Genomic DNA, 16,932 nt, shown 5'->3' on the forward strand with positions numbered 1-16,932 from the left:
CATCAATGCGCCATCTGTGGGCCGAAACGTGCCAAACGATTCGGTTCGGTAAATGACTTTGTGGCGTGTGTGCACTCTTTTGCCCATCACCATTATAATGATGGCCATGGTAATGCTGTTGATGATTGTTGAGATATTTTTCTGTTTGATCAGAGTACTCCACTCGAACACATATCTCTGCGCCAGATGGCGCCACTTCAAAGTCAAATGCCTCATTATCAAGAGTTGTGTGTCAACTGCAAAAATGTTTATAAAATATCTCTTTTGTCGAATTTAAGTGGTTATACGAGAATAATTTTAACGTACTCATATTTATATATTAAATTAACAGTAGTAGTTAGGTATTGAACATTTCTCTTGTAGACATCAAGGGACTTGTCTTAGTATAAATTCAATAGGTACAATTACTCACACTTGAAATAAATTAAGTGGTCTATTAAGTTTTGAAATGAATATGTGATTTTAATTCGATGATTTAAGCACAGGCTGTACTTCAATCAACGGCGAATCTTGTATATAATTAAATTGATTAACAAAGACGTCTAGAATGTTCAATTAAACAATGTGTTATCTGCGCTCTAAAACGGCTCGTTATTATATTACCGGCCTTCAATAAATGTGAGTAAGCCGTTTTAAGCTGTATTGGCTTGCCCTTTATGGACTTATCAGGCAGCAACAATTGCATTTGTGCAGTAATTAAACATCTGTTAAATAGGTCGAGGGGGAGACGTTAATACGTATATATGTCTGTATTACCGCCCATGCACATCAATTGAATTTGCTTAACTCTTTGGTTGCCGGCACAATACGCATACGCAATGTTGGTCGCACTGAAGCCTTGTTCAAAACGCGCTCCACGCTTCAGTCAGTCAATAATGTATTTAAAATGCCATTTGTGTAAATGGATTATGTAATCGATGCAACATCAACGTTGTTGCACTACCAGCTAATGCAATATGCCCCTTGCCTTCAATCCAAGAACATTGTACATGCTTCACATGCACACACACACACGCATATAGACATATTTGTGCTATTGCTGCCTAGCCTGACTTCACTGATAATGCTAGCTTACAGCCGGAATCCTGAACTCCTTGTCGTTGTGGTCGTCCTTGCATAAAAGCAAATTGATGCCCTAAGCCAAATATAAACACAATAAAACCAAACAAGCCACAACAACAATGAACCAACACGCACGCATACACCGAGAGATTCTTTTTAAATTTGCAATGAACTGAAATCTTACTTCATTTAAATGTAATTAACTGTATTTTCTTAGAAAATATATTTTAAATTGACTTTTTTACAAATTTTTTACGAACTTTTAATTAGTTGGCTTTGTAGTCTTTAGATATTAAATTTAATATTGATTGGCAATTAACCGAATATCCTTTGAATATATCCAAATTATACATTTCTCTCAGTGCAGTCGATTGCCTGACGGGAATATGAGTGTGCGAAGGGAGAGCCACATAGATGGTACTGCCTGTATCCTGTATCAGTTTGGCGAAGCATAAGGCGAGAGCTAACTGCAAATTGTATGAGCTCGAATTTCGCCTCGATGCCACAGATTTTTCCATCTCGCCCCTTCGACTTGTATCTCAACCGTTGATACCACTCGCATTTTGGGTCGTAGCGTAGCCAGAAGGATAACAAAAGCATTGTTTGGTGCAATAACTTTGACGAGCCCTGGAAACAGGCCGTAGAAACGGACTCTGATTGATGCGGATCGATGGTCGCCTACATTAGGCATCCAATAGTGGACAAAAGAGGCAAAAGGGGAAGTGATTTACAAATGCCGTAAGGGAAGTGACGTTGATGCAGTTCACCCAAGTAAGCAAGATGGAAAACGCATTTAAAAATGTTTTAAGAATAGTTTGGTATTTAAGAAATAAAGGGTACAGATCTGCTGTTACACTTTAAAACTTGTATTCAACTTAAAGTCTTAAAAATAAATTGATTTCCATGTCCTGGACGTTTTCGGTTTTTGTTTTTCTCGTGTAAACCAATTTGTTGATATTGATGCTGCTGCTGCTGCACTTAAAATTATATTTACGTTTATTTCGCCGGAGTAAAAATGCATTTACCTGTCGTTCGCCGCCCGAAGCCCCTTCAACCTTTCGCCCATTTCTCGCATAATTCTGGAGTCTCAGCAGTATCCCTGATGTCCTGCTCCTCCCTTGGTTGCCTGCACTGATTTAAGGCCAGGAGCGTTTCTGTTGCTCCGTTTTTATATTTTATCATCTTTTTTATTGTACTTCTTTTTTTTTTTGGCTTTGCCTGTGAAAGTCTGCTCTCGTTGCAGTTTTGCGACACCATTTTATGCTCGAAACACAAAAGAAGAAGCTGGAGATATTGCGCATACGCCACGTTTTCTTAGCCCACCAGCCATGGATTGTGAGCTCATGTGAATGTGACTGGGCCATCACAAAAGCTTTGAAGTTGCATAGATAAGCTTCGGCTGGAGCAAATGCTGCATAACCCCGGGCGATTTGGCCGCGAAGGCGACAACTCGCTGGGGTCCAGAATGGGTGGAAAACATAAACTTATGTCATAAGCCATAGCCCCTTGGCCACGTTGTACAAGGATCCCGTTCGCAGGCATTAACCCATGTAAGCCGGAGTGTGGCAGACAATGCCCGCGGATCCGGCAGATACTAGACATTCCAGATATATACCCACATTCTGTTCGCACACTAAAAGAAAAAAAGCAGGGCCCGCACACATTTTAAGCTTATTTAATGCGCGCATAAATTATTCAGAGTGGACGAACGCGGGGCGAAAAAAGCTTCGCGTCCTGGGCATACTCAATTATTTTAGATTATGTTTGGATTAGTGGTCACGAGCCGGGACTCCACTAGGTCTCCGACCGGTTCAATGGTCCCTCCGTCTGGTTATTGCACTTTATTGTCATTGGAGCCGCACTGGCGATGACAGCCCTCCAAATGGCTTTTGGTTCCTTTGGCCGAATGGCTTCCCTTTTTTTCGGTTGTGGCCTGCAGTCCCGGCCCAATCAATATTTAATTGACCCATTTCGGGGCATTCTTTTCCTATGAATGGGGCGTTTTTTCCCCGGTGAAAACCGTTTTATCAATTGCTGCGTATAAAGGGCGGCAGATTAAAGTTAAACCATAAGTCAATATGGTATATGGGAATTATACTTTTATTTTATGCACATATTTTTCAGCTGTTGGGAAGTAATTGCCGTTTAAGCCATATGCTAAATGTAACAAAGGTTTCTTAATACATTTTTTAAACAAATAAAAGAGGGTGGTTTCATTACTTTACTTAAGAAATTTAAACAAATTTAGCAGAATTCCTGATTTAAGGTGTTCCAATTTTTCAGCAGGATCAAAGTAATGCTGCCTCCAAATGCTCAGATGGACCTTTTTCACCTCCAGATATCCGGATACAGCGGGCCAGTGGGCCATTTGGGGCATAAATTAGATTAGAACAGACCATAGCCGGTTCTTAATGGGCGCTGAAAGCATTTTTTTAGCCTCTATTGCCGGGCCATGTACTTAATTTATATTAATGTGGCTGTCTCTGTCTCTGCGTTTTGTACATCTGCCAGCGTCCTAAATTAATTTACACGACGCACGACAGAAAGGCAGTATCTGCAGAATCCCTGATGCCCCATAAAATACTCATCCCTTGGCATTTTATTAAACATTTTTTTGTGGAGCTTCAATTCACTTGCATGGCCATTGATTATGGGTTGTTGTTGCTGTAACGCCTGTCATATTCAATCAAATTTGTTATGGAAATAAATTGACAAATAAATTGTTGTATCTATTTATTCGTATCATTAGCGTGTCCCATGGCGGCAAATTGGTTTTCAATTTGATTTTCAAATGAATTGATGGAATTTTAAAAGATTTTCGGTTTCTTTTTCTGCGAATAGCCAATTGTTTCTAAAAGAATGTTAAACTGACTGAATTATGCATAATTTTTAAAGCTTTTTAATATTTTAGCGCACAACTAACAAAATTTAGTAGTAGTAGTTAGAAGTTCTTGAAAACCCTTTTGGGCTGTGTAAAAATTTCAAACTGCTGGCCAAATAAACGATTGATTTTAATTTGTAATGCTGCAGCTGAGTTATTTACATTTAACCAAATGGCATTTGATCAATACGCTTCAAGCAAATAAATCTATTCCAAACGAAGTGACCTAATTTTTTTCCTCACATTTATTGTGGTTTTCCCTGCCCACTGATGATACGCACACATTTTGTTTCATTTCGATTCTGGAGCCGTAACCTCAGATATATTCGCCAGCGGCAGCGACACGCTGATTAAATCAAATAACTTATGGCTTAGCTGCCGCTTCTCCCTTTGCCTCCCATCCTGCCTTCCTGCCTTGGAAAACAGGAAGAGAGCCAGGCGCTCCTTTGCCTGCTTCCACAAGGAGCAAGGATACTCCCGGTAGTCGGACAACGGAAATCAGCGCTGCCCAATCTGCTGTGTTGGCCGAGTTTGGTTTGGTTTGGCTTGGTTTAGTTTTTTTGTTTGGCTGGTTGGTTCGGTGGTTCTGTGGTTCGCTGGTGCAGAGGTGAAGTGGAGCCACCGACGTGGCTCATTGTATATGAAATTTGCTCAACTGCAAGCCAAGCAGAAGGAAATTGCACATACACACGTACACACACACAACCGCACAACCACACAACCTTATCCTGCTCACTGGATTCTATTTGAGTTCCTTTTTTTTTATACCCAGAAGCTTCTCCTTTTCTGCTCGACTGCTGATGCGAAAGCTTCCTTAGAGCACTTAAAAAAAGTGTGATCCCATTACTGAGAAACTATATAATTCCATTTCATTCCTCCTGTTGCACAGCTTTTGAAGAGTTTAAACAGAAATTGTCTAGCCATCTTTTAAAAAACAAAATCTATAGCATAGTATGTAATTAAACTTATTTCAGAGGATGAAACATGCCAAACTTCAAAATAAATGAACTATTATTTATTAGATAATAAATTTTATAATATTTGGTGTGAAAAATCATGAGTGTGCCAATATTTTTCCAAGTGCACAGCTGATGCTGCCATTTTGCTTAGCCATACACTCGAAAACGTTTACTGTCCGTTGCCGAGTGTGTTTGTGTGTGTGTGTGTGTGTGTGTGTGTGTGTGTGTGCTCTCCTGTTTGCTTGCTTGCTTGTGTGTGTGCGTGAGCCTTTTATTGTTAGTGTCGCTGTCGCAATGTTCATCTTTTGTTTCAATTGCTGCTCTGCTGACGGCCAGCTCAGATTTCAGTCCGTATCTAAACGGAATCATCCCATCCTGCCCGCCATGCGGTTGGTTTATTGCAATTGATTTTGACGCCGCTGTTTATGCCAACTGAAGAACAATCGGAGCAGTTTAATCCAACTGCCACTGCCACATTCGCTTTTGTGTTTGTGTAAGCATTTCCCGATTGCGATGGCGATTGGGTTGTAAGGCCACAACTTTTCAAACGCTCGAATAAAATCGAAGCTTAGGTGAATCGTCTGGGGATCGGGAAATATGGAGGCAATCTCTGTTATTGTCGGCCATAAAGCATGCTTTCAATAGTGAGGACCAAAGATTTGTAGGCAACTACAGGCATAAGTAAGGGAAAGCAATCTTCTTGTTAAGTGCTTTGTATTTCGAAAAATGTATTGCAGAAACTAGTACTACTCTTAAATACTACTCTTAAACTAATATCTATATATCGTTATAAGTTTCGAAAAGCTAGATGTTATTGCACATTGTCTACTTCAAGTTGAATGGTTTCTTTTGGTATAAATTGTAAATTCCTTTAAACTTTGAGCACTAATAACCCGGTGTCCCTTGATTTTTGCAGATACGTGCATGGCATTGGATCGGAGACGCGCAACTCGCTCTTCCATTTGCACAACGGACGCGACATGGTCCTGGTCACCACCTGTCGCCACGGGAAGAGTTGGCGGGAGCTGCAGGATAATCGCTGCGACGAGGACAACCGGGAATACGACAGGTGAGTGGAGGATGATTGCCCCTGCCCCTGCTCCTAACCCATAAAGTCGCTAAAGACGATGATTGTCGCTGGCGAAGTGGCCAGAAATTGTTTCTAGCTGTCATTGGGTCCGCAAAGTAATTTGTTTAGCCTTCGCCGCCATCGTGCTAATAGCAGCCACGCCCCATCCTTTTGGCCATTAACCGGAGTCTCGGCCCCGCCCACTATAAACTCCTTACACATCTTTATATATATATACAGCGAGATATATGTATCTTCTGGATGTGCGTGGTGATTAATGTGCTGAAATCCGACTTGACAAGCTCATTTAAATGGCACGACACTTGGGCCAAAGGCATTTGCAATGCCAATGGATTTCGTTTAGCGACTGCGTCGAAAAATTCAAGGATGAGCGAATTCAGGACGGTGACTTTTCAATCATGGTCAGATGATTTGAAATGTTTCTCGGTCCAAACTTGGCTCGTTTACGTTGGCCAAATTAATGGTGCAGATGAAGTTATGGAAATGGTTGTCAGGAATAAACTCAGCACGTGGGGTAGATGGTTAAAGTTTTGGAAGTTAAGTTATAGCAAATAAAGGTTGGGCCATAATTTATACAAAACGGATTGCTTCGATCTTTATATGGAGACTTTGGTTTATTCAAAATTGTATTGTCGATCTATTTATTTTAGATATCTTACGTTGCACAAGGTTATTAAGTACAGGGTTACTATAAGTGGCAAACTATAGGTGACGTGCGCTTTTCCGGATCCCTTGTGGGTCTCAATACACGGACAGATAAGGCTGGCAGTGAAACACGTATCCCTATTTGGGTACTCTCTGTGTACTATTTGACATCCAAGTTTTGGCGACCAAACGATGACTTTCAGAAAGTTGCTCTCTAAAATTGGCACAGAAAATTTGAAATTTGAAAAGGTGTACTAAAAAACTTATGCATACCATCAATGCAAAGAATCTTCAGGCCTTTTGGTATGCATACATCCAAATTTTCGGTACTTGGAGGCTTCGGTTTTAATGGCTTTTCTGTGATTATCTTCATCGAGTGCTCGTTGAAACATTCAAATCCTGTATCTTCAATTATGCATTTAACCTGTTTGTCCTGCGAACAGTCTACACATATTGTGTTATTTATTGTCGTTAATTCTATTGAGGTCAGTAGCTTTAACAAACCGAGAAGTATGATTGCTTGGTACAACGCTTTCATATTTTTGAAGTGCTATTTTTTTACGAAAACAAAAAAATAATGACAAATAATCAAAGAAAAGCATATTTCACTCGACGAATGCTTCGATCTTATTAAACTGATTTTGCTTGCATTGGAAGTATATCATTTTGTTATTTTGGTATAAAGCATCTGTGATACTTATCAAATGCAGATCGTATGAATTGTGGAAATATTTTTCTTACATTAAACCAATCGACTTGTTGGATAAAATTAAACTTTTCCGTTCTTTTCTATACGTTTTTTATATCGTGAGATAATGATGGAGGCATTCAATTACCGAACATCTTGGGGATCGGTGGTCTATATTTTTAAACCCTAAAACATTGTTATTTTTGAACAGGAAAAACTGTCAACGCAACCTTTTGCATTTTACCTTTAATTGAATGTAATTTTTCAGTTTTCATGCGGCAGTTTGGCGGCAAGCCTTCCCTTTTTGCCTCCTCCTGTGTGTCCTCTTGGCCCTCTCGTAATTTGACATGACTTATGCGACAAATCTGCTTTGGCGTCAAGCGTCAGCGATTTATGCTCCCTACTTTCCACGACCCCATCCCCGAACCCGCGAACTCCCTGCTCTGTTCTACATAATCAAGCAAATTGCTTTTCCACTCACATCATTTTTATCAAGGGGCCTTCGCTGTCTGGAAACTTCGTTAATGCACCTGTCAGATATATCTTTCGATCTCTACCTTACATTCTCTGCATCGCATCGCTTTCCATGTGTTGGCTTCAACTATATATATATACACATATATATATATAGAGAAAATTGCATAATACCCTAGAATAGCATCAGCGATTTTTTTTTTCTGCTCGGAATCTCTAAAAGCTTGTGAATGCGCCTGGGCGCCAAAGTTCTTTGGGTGAGTTGAGCTTCTGTATTTTTGATGAGTTTTCCACGGCATTAATATGCAAAATGCGCATTGTTGTTGTTGCCTCCTTTAATATACATAGTGATGAAGGTAATAAAGAGGGGGGTGTTGCACCTCAGCAAATCTAAAGCCAGAAGCCGAAATCCATTCAATTTGACAATGACTTGGTAAAGTTTTCTCGTTTATTTGCTGGTCAACGGAGCATCAAATCTAGGCTATTGGTAAATCTAGGAATATGTTAATGAATTCCCTAGATATTTATTTTTTTTATTTTTATTTAATTTATTTATTAAGCCATACGGGGAAGTCTTGGAGCCCCTTTGTGTCCTTCTTATCTATTAATTCAGCCCATTTGGGCTCGCCGGCTAACTATAGTTAGCTTTTTCAAATTTACAGTAATTTTACTACAATTACAAACCAATTACATATAACAAATAGGATTTAAGATAGGCGTCAGCTTCTGCTGGCCCTTGTCAAAGGAGATCGGGTAATGAGATCCCTTGGTTGCCTTCTGTTGAGCCTCCTTGGTGGGCGAGATCTGTTTAGAGCGCTGGCCAGCCGATTTCTGTGGCGCTCCAGCCTGTCATGGTATCTGCTCGAGTGCTGGTTTATTTTCGTCAAATACAAGAGGGCGAGCGAGGTACGCTACAGGCGAAAGGATGCATTGCAAAATTTCTGATATGATATGAATTAAAGAACTATTTTAAGTTGTACTAAAGACAGAGTAAGATAAGCCAACTGTGAATCAAATGTATATTCAGAATGTGCTAGGAAATGAATTTAAATTTTGTTTCAGTAAGACATCAAACTGTGACCTTGAAATTGTTCTTATGTTATATATTTATATATCTTAAAGTTTTCATATTGGGACTTAACTTTGCCAAATTGGTCACGAAAAATCCGTTTCAAAATAGGAAAATAAAAATTGTTTTCCCATTTTAGAAAATTATTTGTTGGCAATTATTTAGTAGTCTGTTTAAGTTGTATATTATTTTACCTATTTTTACCTTTTTTATAAGTAATAAATATGTTTTGAATTTATTAAATGGCAGTGGGTTTAACACATAAAACAAATATTTTCATTTCGCAAAAGCTGACTATAAAGGATATTATTTATACTATTTAAATGCTCTAATTTGCTTTTATGAATTTATAATAATATCAAGGCCATTAGAGCTCATAGTTAATTGCTTCAACTCCCAAATTTAGCACATATAACAGCATATACATATATATAGGTTTATGTTAAATATACAGACGAATTCCGCAACACAAAATCCATTAAAAAGTTTGCTTATTACTTCAACTTTAACACAGCCTGTGACTTGGAAATAAACTTTTTCAGCTGCATTCAAAAACCTTGAGCTGCTTTTAATGAAATTTTTTTTGTTCCCGCTGACGTTTTGCGGCCTTTTTTTGGGTTCCATTGTTGCTATTGTAATGAGCCTAAGGCGTCAATGGCTTTTGCGTCGATGACGATGTCATGCACCATATGCATTACAGTCGCGGAAAACGAAGGACTCGGCTTGATGGGCCGGCGCAGATCAGGATAATGGTGATGATGATGATGGGTAGAAGCAAGCCACATGACATTAAATCCGTTTTTTCACTTCGTGGCTTCCGATACGAGGTCAACGATTTTAGCCAGTTCCTCGAACTTTTTCGGCTCTGCGGCCTAGGATACTTTTTATGTGTTTATAATGACATAAAAAACGATGTCCTGTGCATCCACATATAACCCATATTTTTTTTCAACTGCTTGAAAGCAGTTAAAACATCTTAACTTCAACTTATTAAATATTAACATATTTACATATTTGACATATTTAATATAGTTTTTTCTGGTTTCTATTAATTTATTCTCTCAGTGTACAGACATGCGGTTTTACTTGTTTATCAGACTTTGCCTATTTTTGAAGTCAGCTGAAAGTAGCAACTGTGGCAAATAATGAGACGCCATGTAAATGTCCTTGGGAGTGAAACTTGTTCCTCATTTTGTTTTTGGTGTTTGTGTGCCTCTTGTTTTTTTTTGTCGTTGCCGCTAACAGCAGACGCGACGAAATTACGTATACGCCACGTTGCTGCCTGGCCGCGCCAACTGTTGCAGCCACCCTAGAGTGCCTCAAGGTTGTCCCGAAGCAACTTTCAACATTTTGTGGCCCTTTAATTTGAGCTTAACAATTTATAAAGTTCTTTTGGCCTGCAATTCTTCAATACGCAGTTTATTTTGCAGTGTGTTAATGTGCGTATGTGTGTGTGCAACTTTACAAGGAAAATTTCGGGAGTTCAAGGTCTCTGGGGAAACTGGAATTACAGTTTGGCATTTGCAAACATTTAAATTTGCATAAATGAGTGGCACTCACTCCTAAGCAGGTGATTGAAAAATAAATGTAAATGACTTATATAAATGTACTTTCAATAGAAAAACAAATTTGGAAAATAGTTTATGTAATCTAGCTTCATTATCTATTTAAATCTTCATTTATTAAATGGATAATCTCTGGCATCTTAACTTAAGATGCTAGTGCATATTTCAGTCCTATTGAATTATAAAATAGTCAGCCATAAAAACGTCTTCCTTGAATTTTATTCCTATTTTATATGTATATAATTATATCCGGTTAAGGTTGCTGCTCCTGTTATCCCTTTTAAAATGAGAAATAAGGAGTCTTAAGGACATCCTCTTTGACCCCATTAAACTTAATTTGAAATGCTGCAACTCGTCGAACATGCAAACTAATTTAAACATATGAAAACGAAGAATCCCAACTCATTAAAGGACCCCAATGCCTGCTTTTGCCACCTCTTCATATCCCCTCGGATCCGGCTTTATGCATTTTTCATAATGTAATTTCCCAAGTAATAAATTTTCATGCCAGCATCATCATTATCAACAACATGCAGGACGAAAGGAGGGCGAGTGAAAACTTTAGTTCGGTGCAAGGTGCACCTGCCGTTGCACCTGTTCGAGGAGCTCCACCTGCCCCTCATCCCCTTCCGCCAGCCACCTTCCACCGGTTGCCACTTTCCACGTTAATCTCAGATTTCCACATAAATCACTTTAAAAGGCGACACACTTGCAGGCGCAAAAGCAGGAAAGCAGGAGAACAGAAGGCGCCGGCTTCTTGGCCAAGGAAGAACCAGTAACCAGGGAACGCTGCTCAGTTCTGCAATGGCAATTTCTTTGAGTACTTTCTTCTATTTCCCCTTTGCTATTATATATATGTGTGTGTGTATATGTAGGTATGTAGGTGTGTGTGAGTTGCCCCAAAAAACGTGCCAAGTAATTGTCGGCCATTGCTGTAATGTCCTGGGCATAAGGACCTCCCATGAGTCCTGCAAAATAATAACCAGACTTTGCTCGGAGGTACTTTTAATTTCAGCGACGATATGCCAACGATTTACGTCAAATTTTCAATGAACCTTAAGTTTAAATCGTTTTGAGCTACTTGGACAAATTTGACAGATAGCTTTAGTACTTGAAAAGTAAACATGCCTTAAAAACTAAAAATTAATTCCTTATTTAGTTACAAAACCAGGTCCCTGACGACATGTTTCTTTAGCTGGCTACGCTCGTTTAGTTTTATTTTACCTTAACTTATGGTTACCGCCCCGTTTCTAGTGTCTTTCAGTTTCTGTAATAATCGTAAATGCATTTGTTTTTTATGTTGAAAGAAAGCATTTTCCTTTCGCTTCGCAACTCCTTCGCAACGCATTTTGTGTGAGCTGCATTCGCAATTGCACGGCGTCTTCATGCGGTTATGCTTCTGCTGCTTTCATTATGAGCCATTATCACAAGCTGGCGACAAGCGACTACTACCCCGATGGTCACACACAAAGCCAGCGAAATGGCCAAGAGAATGGCCAAGGGGGTTGCCAAGGGGGGGAGGGGGCAGCAGCATGGCCAAAGGATGGTGGCTAAGACAGGGACATCGGCGGTCTCTCGACAACGCTTGACGCGAGCTTTGCACTTGTAACTAATGCGCCATGTTTAATGTTTCGCTTCCACTTGCTTTTATGCTGCTCTGCAGAGCAAGAAAATTATAAAGAAATATATATAAAAAAAAATGTAAATATTTTATCATAATACAAATACTATTATCATACTCCAAGAAGTAGCTAGAATAGCTGGTTTACACGATGAATTAACAATTTTAAGTTAATAAAAACTTATGCCAGCAGCACTTAGAATTCTGTATATATTTTGTAGAAACTAAATTTAAATAGCATAATTTAAGCAAAATAATTATTTATACCAGAACATAGCTGCATAAAAAGTATAACCGCCTAGAATTAAGCACAATATTAGTTTTGCACTCGTTTATTATTTTTCATAAAATAAAATTAGTATCTTTTTTTCGCTGTATCCTTTTGCTAACTGCTGTGTTCCTGTGCTCCTTCTTATCAACTTTTTGCCATGGCTTCTACTGCTTTTTGGCCAAACAATGGCAACTTTTACAGCTGCGTTTTTACCCGCTTTTTCCCCCATTTTCATGCGTATGGGTGGATGTCCTTTTTGTTCGATTCTCTCTTCTTTGCTTTTTGAGGACTTGCCCCGCATTTGAAATGATTTTCAAATTGTCTCTATTCCGAATGCTGTTTTTGAAAAATTTAATTTTCATTAAAATTCATCGTAGACTGCGTCTTGCGCGAAAACTTTTTGCCAACTTGGTACTCGGTCTTGACATTTTGCCCACTTCTTTTCGCTCAACTATAGTTGTATTTACCCCTCAGCTCTGCTCGGCTTTTTATGATGGTTTTCTGCTGTTCTTAGGATATTTTTAATTAATTTTGCATTCTGCTGCAGCTGACAGGCAGTTTCGTATAGTTTACATTTGGCAATTAACTAAATGTTGCGCATACGCCACCGCAGCCAAGTTAGAAGAGCTCTTGGCAAAAAGCAGCAATGACGAGGCACAATCTGAAATACAAAAGAACGATACATAAGTGCTTGCCGGCGGAAGAGAACAAAAAAAAAAATTCAGCCAAAAGAACTCGAGAACCGATATGCGGAAAACTACAAAAGGTGAATTACGTTGCAGGAGTAGGGAGAAGCAAAAGGTGGATGCTCCACCTGTCAAAGGCAAAGCCCCAATGATGAGACTAAATGGGAAATCACAACCTCATTCCCCACCGCCGCCGCCAGTCAGTCAGTTTGTCAGTCACTCAATCAGCCCTAGAACCAGAATTTCCCGAACAACAAACAGCTTCGGGGGCAAAAAAAAAAAAAAAAAAAGTCCACAAAGCCCAGGAAAATGAAACCACCGGCAGCAGGAGGGCAACCTTTGACAGCTGGAAACCACTTAAATTATATGCCTGCTGCGAGCTTAGTGGGTTACCGCCTCCTCCTCGCAGTTGCTTATGTTAATTTTCTGCTGGCCTAGGCTGGAGCAATTGACATGAACTGAAGTGACTTACTTTGTGGCTTTCCCTCCGCCTTCAGTGATCCCAAACTTCCCCTAAATCTCCGGTGGCAAATGCTGGCAACAGGTGGATTGGTGGGACATTGGAGCAATTTAACTCTGACTAAGTAATTGCAGAGTGTGTGCTGAAATTCTTATTGAACAAAGTTTGCCATGGCTGTGAAACAGGCAATATAAAAGAAACTCATAATTTCTTTGATTTCCTAGAGCGGTTCATAAAATTGCAAAAGGTTTTTTCATTGCTAACTTTTGAGTGACAAACTTTTCGACATAAAAAATGTCGATTAAAAACAAAGTGCTTTATTAATTAAGAATTTATTATGGCAGACGGACATAATTGTTGTTTTAAAAAGGAAACACTCAGAAAAAAGTTAACAAAAATGATGTTAATACAGATAACAAGCGTATAATAAAGAATTGTATATTTGAAGACGTTGCATTTGTTATAACATAATATTCATAAGAACTTAACCTTCATAAAACTGAAAGTTTGCTGCAATATTAATTACTGCTGCGCATTTAGCCTTTAAGTGACATCAAAGAAAGTTTTTAACGGCACGGAAAAAGGCAATAAAATCCCCAACTTGTTGCATAAGTTATAAAACACGACAGTTATAAACTGTTGTAATGAAAGTTAAAAAATAAATAATTTTTTGAATATAGCACGCAAGTTGTAAGCAACTTGACGGCGAGCTTTTGCTAATTTTTTTTCCCGGCTAATAAATGGAAAAGTTTTTTTTTTTTTTTTATGAATTTATTTATTAAGGCATACGGGGAAGTCTTGGAGCCCCTTTGTGTCCTTCTTATCTATTAATTCAGCCCATTTGGGCTCGCCGGCTAACTATAGTTAGCTTTTTCAAATTTACAGTAATTTTACTACAATTACAAACCAATCACATATAACAAATAGGATTTAAGATAGGCGTCAGCTTCTGCTGACCCTTGTCAAAGGAGATCGGGTAATGAGATCCCTCGGTTGCCTTCTGTTGAGCCTCCTTGGTGGGCGAGATCTGTTTAGAGCGCTGGCCAGCCGATTTCTGTGGCGCTCCAGCCTGTCATGGTATCTGCTCGAGTGCTGGTTTATTTCGTCAAATACCGTTGCGAGTTTCAGGTCTCTGTGCAGGGTGGTGTTTCGAACAAACCACTCGCAGCCGGTGATGAGTCTTGCTACCTTGTTTTGAATAGCCTGGATCCTTTTGATGTGGCTCTCGCATGCCAAGCCCCAGATTTGGCACCCACACTTCTAGTTTGGTGCTAAGATCTGTTTGTAAATTGTCAGCTTGTTGGATAGCTTCGCCACCTTGGCACGTAGGCGTTTTCTGATGTCGGTCACATGCTTGGCAAATGTGAGTCTGCGATCCAGAAGCACTCCAAGGTACTTTGCTGCGTTCGGTTGTGGTACGGGGGCTTCCTCGATGTAGACGGGCGGTGGCGTTCTCCGCTTTAAAGTATAGCAGACGTTGTTGGATTTACTGCTATTGATGCCAATGTTCCAACGTCTTACCCATTCCGAGAACCGGTATGCAAAGTCCTGGATACCATCGGCTGGGCCGTGCTCGCATCGGGTCCTGAAGGTGACGCACACGTCATCGGCAAATGTGGCCAACATTGACTTCCCGTAAATTGGATATTCGTTACGACAGGATTCTAAATGATAGATCCTGTGGGTGATGTCCGATGAATGCAAACAAAGCAAATTCAATTGCTGACCAAAATTATGCTAGACATATGGAATATTTTAATGGAAAATTGAACTGGCTGTAAGGCAATTGTGAAAATGAAAATGAAGAAAAATCGAGAGCCATTGTAATTACTGCCTCATTTTGCGTATTAATTCTTGGCCATCTGCATTATGCCTAATGAAGTAGCATGTTTTTGCTTTTGCAGCTTAACTAGGCACACACACTGCCAGTGGCATAAACATCTCTGTTTTAGAAACAGAACAGAGCCAGCAACAACTTTTGACAACAAACGCGTGTAAATAGCAAAAGTTTCGCTCGCATGCTGTTGGGATGCACCGACAACCGGGTTGAAACAACCCAATCCAACCCAACCCAACCCGAACTCAACTGAACCAAACCGAACGGAACTGTTTCGCCCAACTTGGCTGAAAGCTAAAAATCATTTAATTTAAAGGAGGGCGGCAAGTAGGGATCTCAGGACGAACGGAGCTGCTGTCTAAACAAGTGCAACAAATACAACATTGCTTGTTGGCGGCTCTTAATTGCTTAAACAAGTAGCTAACAAGCGAAGAGCAAATGTCGAAAAGCGGCATTCCAGAACTCCATTATATGAATATATACATAGATACAGTGCAGTGACCTGCATAAGCAGCTGCAAATGTTCCGACATATGTAGTCGAATGTATAACCAAAAGTCTTGTATGCATAATGTGCTCTAATTAGTTAGGCCAGAAACCACGCCCCCTGCCACAAAAGTGCAGAATAAGAATGTGCTTACGTAGAATTAATGCAATAAAAATGTTTACTGGTTTTTGTTACATCTGTGAGACCAGGCAAATTTAAGAAAATAATGGATAGTATCAACTAGCTTTAAGAGAGTTGCATACAGTTCGTAAAGATTATAATTCTTAAGTTTATTTATATATTTTGTATTATTCTTCAAGCTTAAAGAATAACTGCTTGAGGGTGCATTGCGTAATTTTATGAACTCTATCATCAGATTTAACCCATTCTCTACTTTGCGAATTCCGTCAACCTCTTTGGTTGCCTGCCTATGCATTTGGCAGTGTAATTTTTCAACTCTCGCCAAAATGTCAGAAGCAAGCCAACATGCAATTTATGTTGTTTGCTCAAGATTATTCATAGCAAAGACTGGGACTTTTGCCCCCTCTCTCTCTCTCTATCTCCCTCTCTTTCTAATGCTCTATAGCCAACTCCCTCTAGCATTTGGTGCGTTGTCAATGTCCAAAAAGCTGCGCATGCAGTTTCCTAATAAATTTTTTTGCTGATTCTGCTTTTAAAACGCGAGTGTACCGAGCTCAAATTGCTGACCATTTAGGGGTGTTACATGATGCGGGGTAGGGATTTCCGGGAGGGGGGGTCTGTATGGCAAAAGAGGATGATAGGAATGGTTGTGCACGTTGGCTGGAGGGCAGAACATGACCAACTACATGTAATTTTACGCGCAACTTAACTTGTAAACTGCCAGCGCACCGTTCCCTCCGTTCGACTCCAAAATCACCTAATTCCTGCCCAACTAAGCCACCGACCCCTGCGGACACTATATATGTACATCCACACCTACACACGCACACACCTGATTCAATGTTTGGCGTACATGGCGTATACGTATTATGGCTGTTTGATGCATTTCGTGGCTTTGATTTCGGAATCAAAGATTGAAATGGCCACACTAAACGCGCACTGTGGTCTTCGCTTAAAGCGCCCCCTCACTCCCCTATCCTTCCTTCCTTCGGATTAC

General features: G+C 39.7%; 2 protein-coding genes across 3 annotated transcripts in view; one reads left to right on the plus strand and one right to left on the minus strand.

Moving 5' to 3' along the window:
• LOC117138344 (exostosin-1) overlaps window positions 1-16,932 on the plus strand; it is a 63,456-nt gene that overhangs the window by 23,365 nt on the left and 23,159 nt on the right. The window contains exon 2 of the mRNA XM_033300384.1: window positions 5,819-5,971. Within this exon, the coding sequence (XP_033156275.1) occupies window positions 5,819-5,971 (153 nt within the window). The remainder of the gene's footprint in view (window positions 1-5,818; window positions 5,972-16,932) is intronic.
• LOC117138347 lies at window positions 6,457-7,240 on the minus strand. Of its 2 annotated transcripts, XM_033300389.1 has the most exons (3): window positions 7,142-7,240; window positions 6,911-7,081; window positions 6,457-6,851 (listed from the first exon to the last, which is right to left on the minus strand). In XM_033300389.1, the coding sequence occupies exons 1-3, from the start codon at window positions 7,173-7,175 to the stop codon at window positions 6,634-6,636; spliced, it is 423 nt and encodes a 140-aa protein (XP_033156280.1). In that variant the 5' UTR covers window positions 7,176-7,240; the 3' UTR covers window positions 6,457-6,633. The 2 variants fall into 2 exon arrangements, with proteins under 2 accessions (XP_033156280.1, XP_033156279.1); XM_033300388.1 differs by having other exon boundaries at window positions 6,459-6,851; window positions 6,911-7,240.

The sequence above is a fragment of the Drosophila mauritiana genome, chromosome 2R (assembly GCF_004382145.1).
Source record: "Drosophila mauritiana strain mau12 chromosome 2R, ASM438214v1, whole genome shotgun sequence".
NCBI classification, from domain to species: domain Eukaryota; kingdom Metazoa; phylum Arthropoda; class Insecta; order Diptera; family Drosophilidae; genus Drosophila; species Drosophila mauritiana.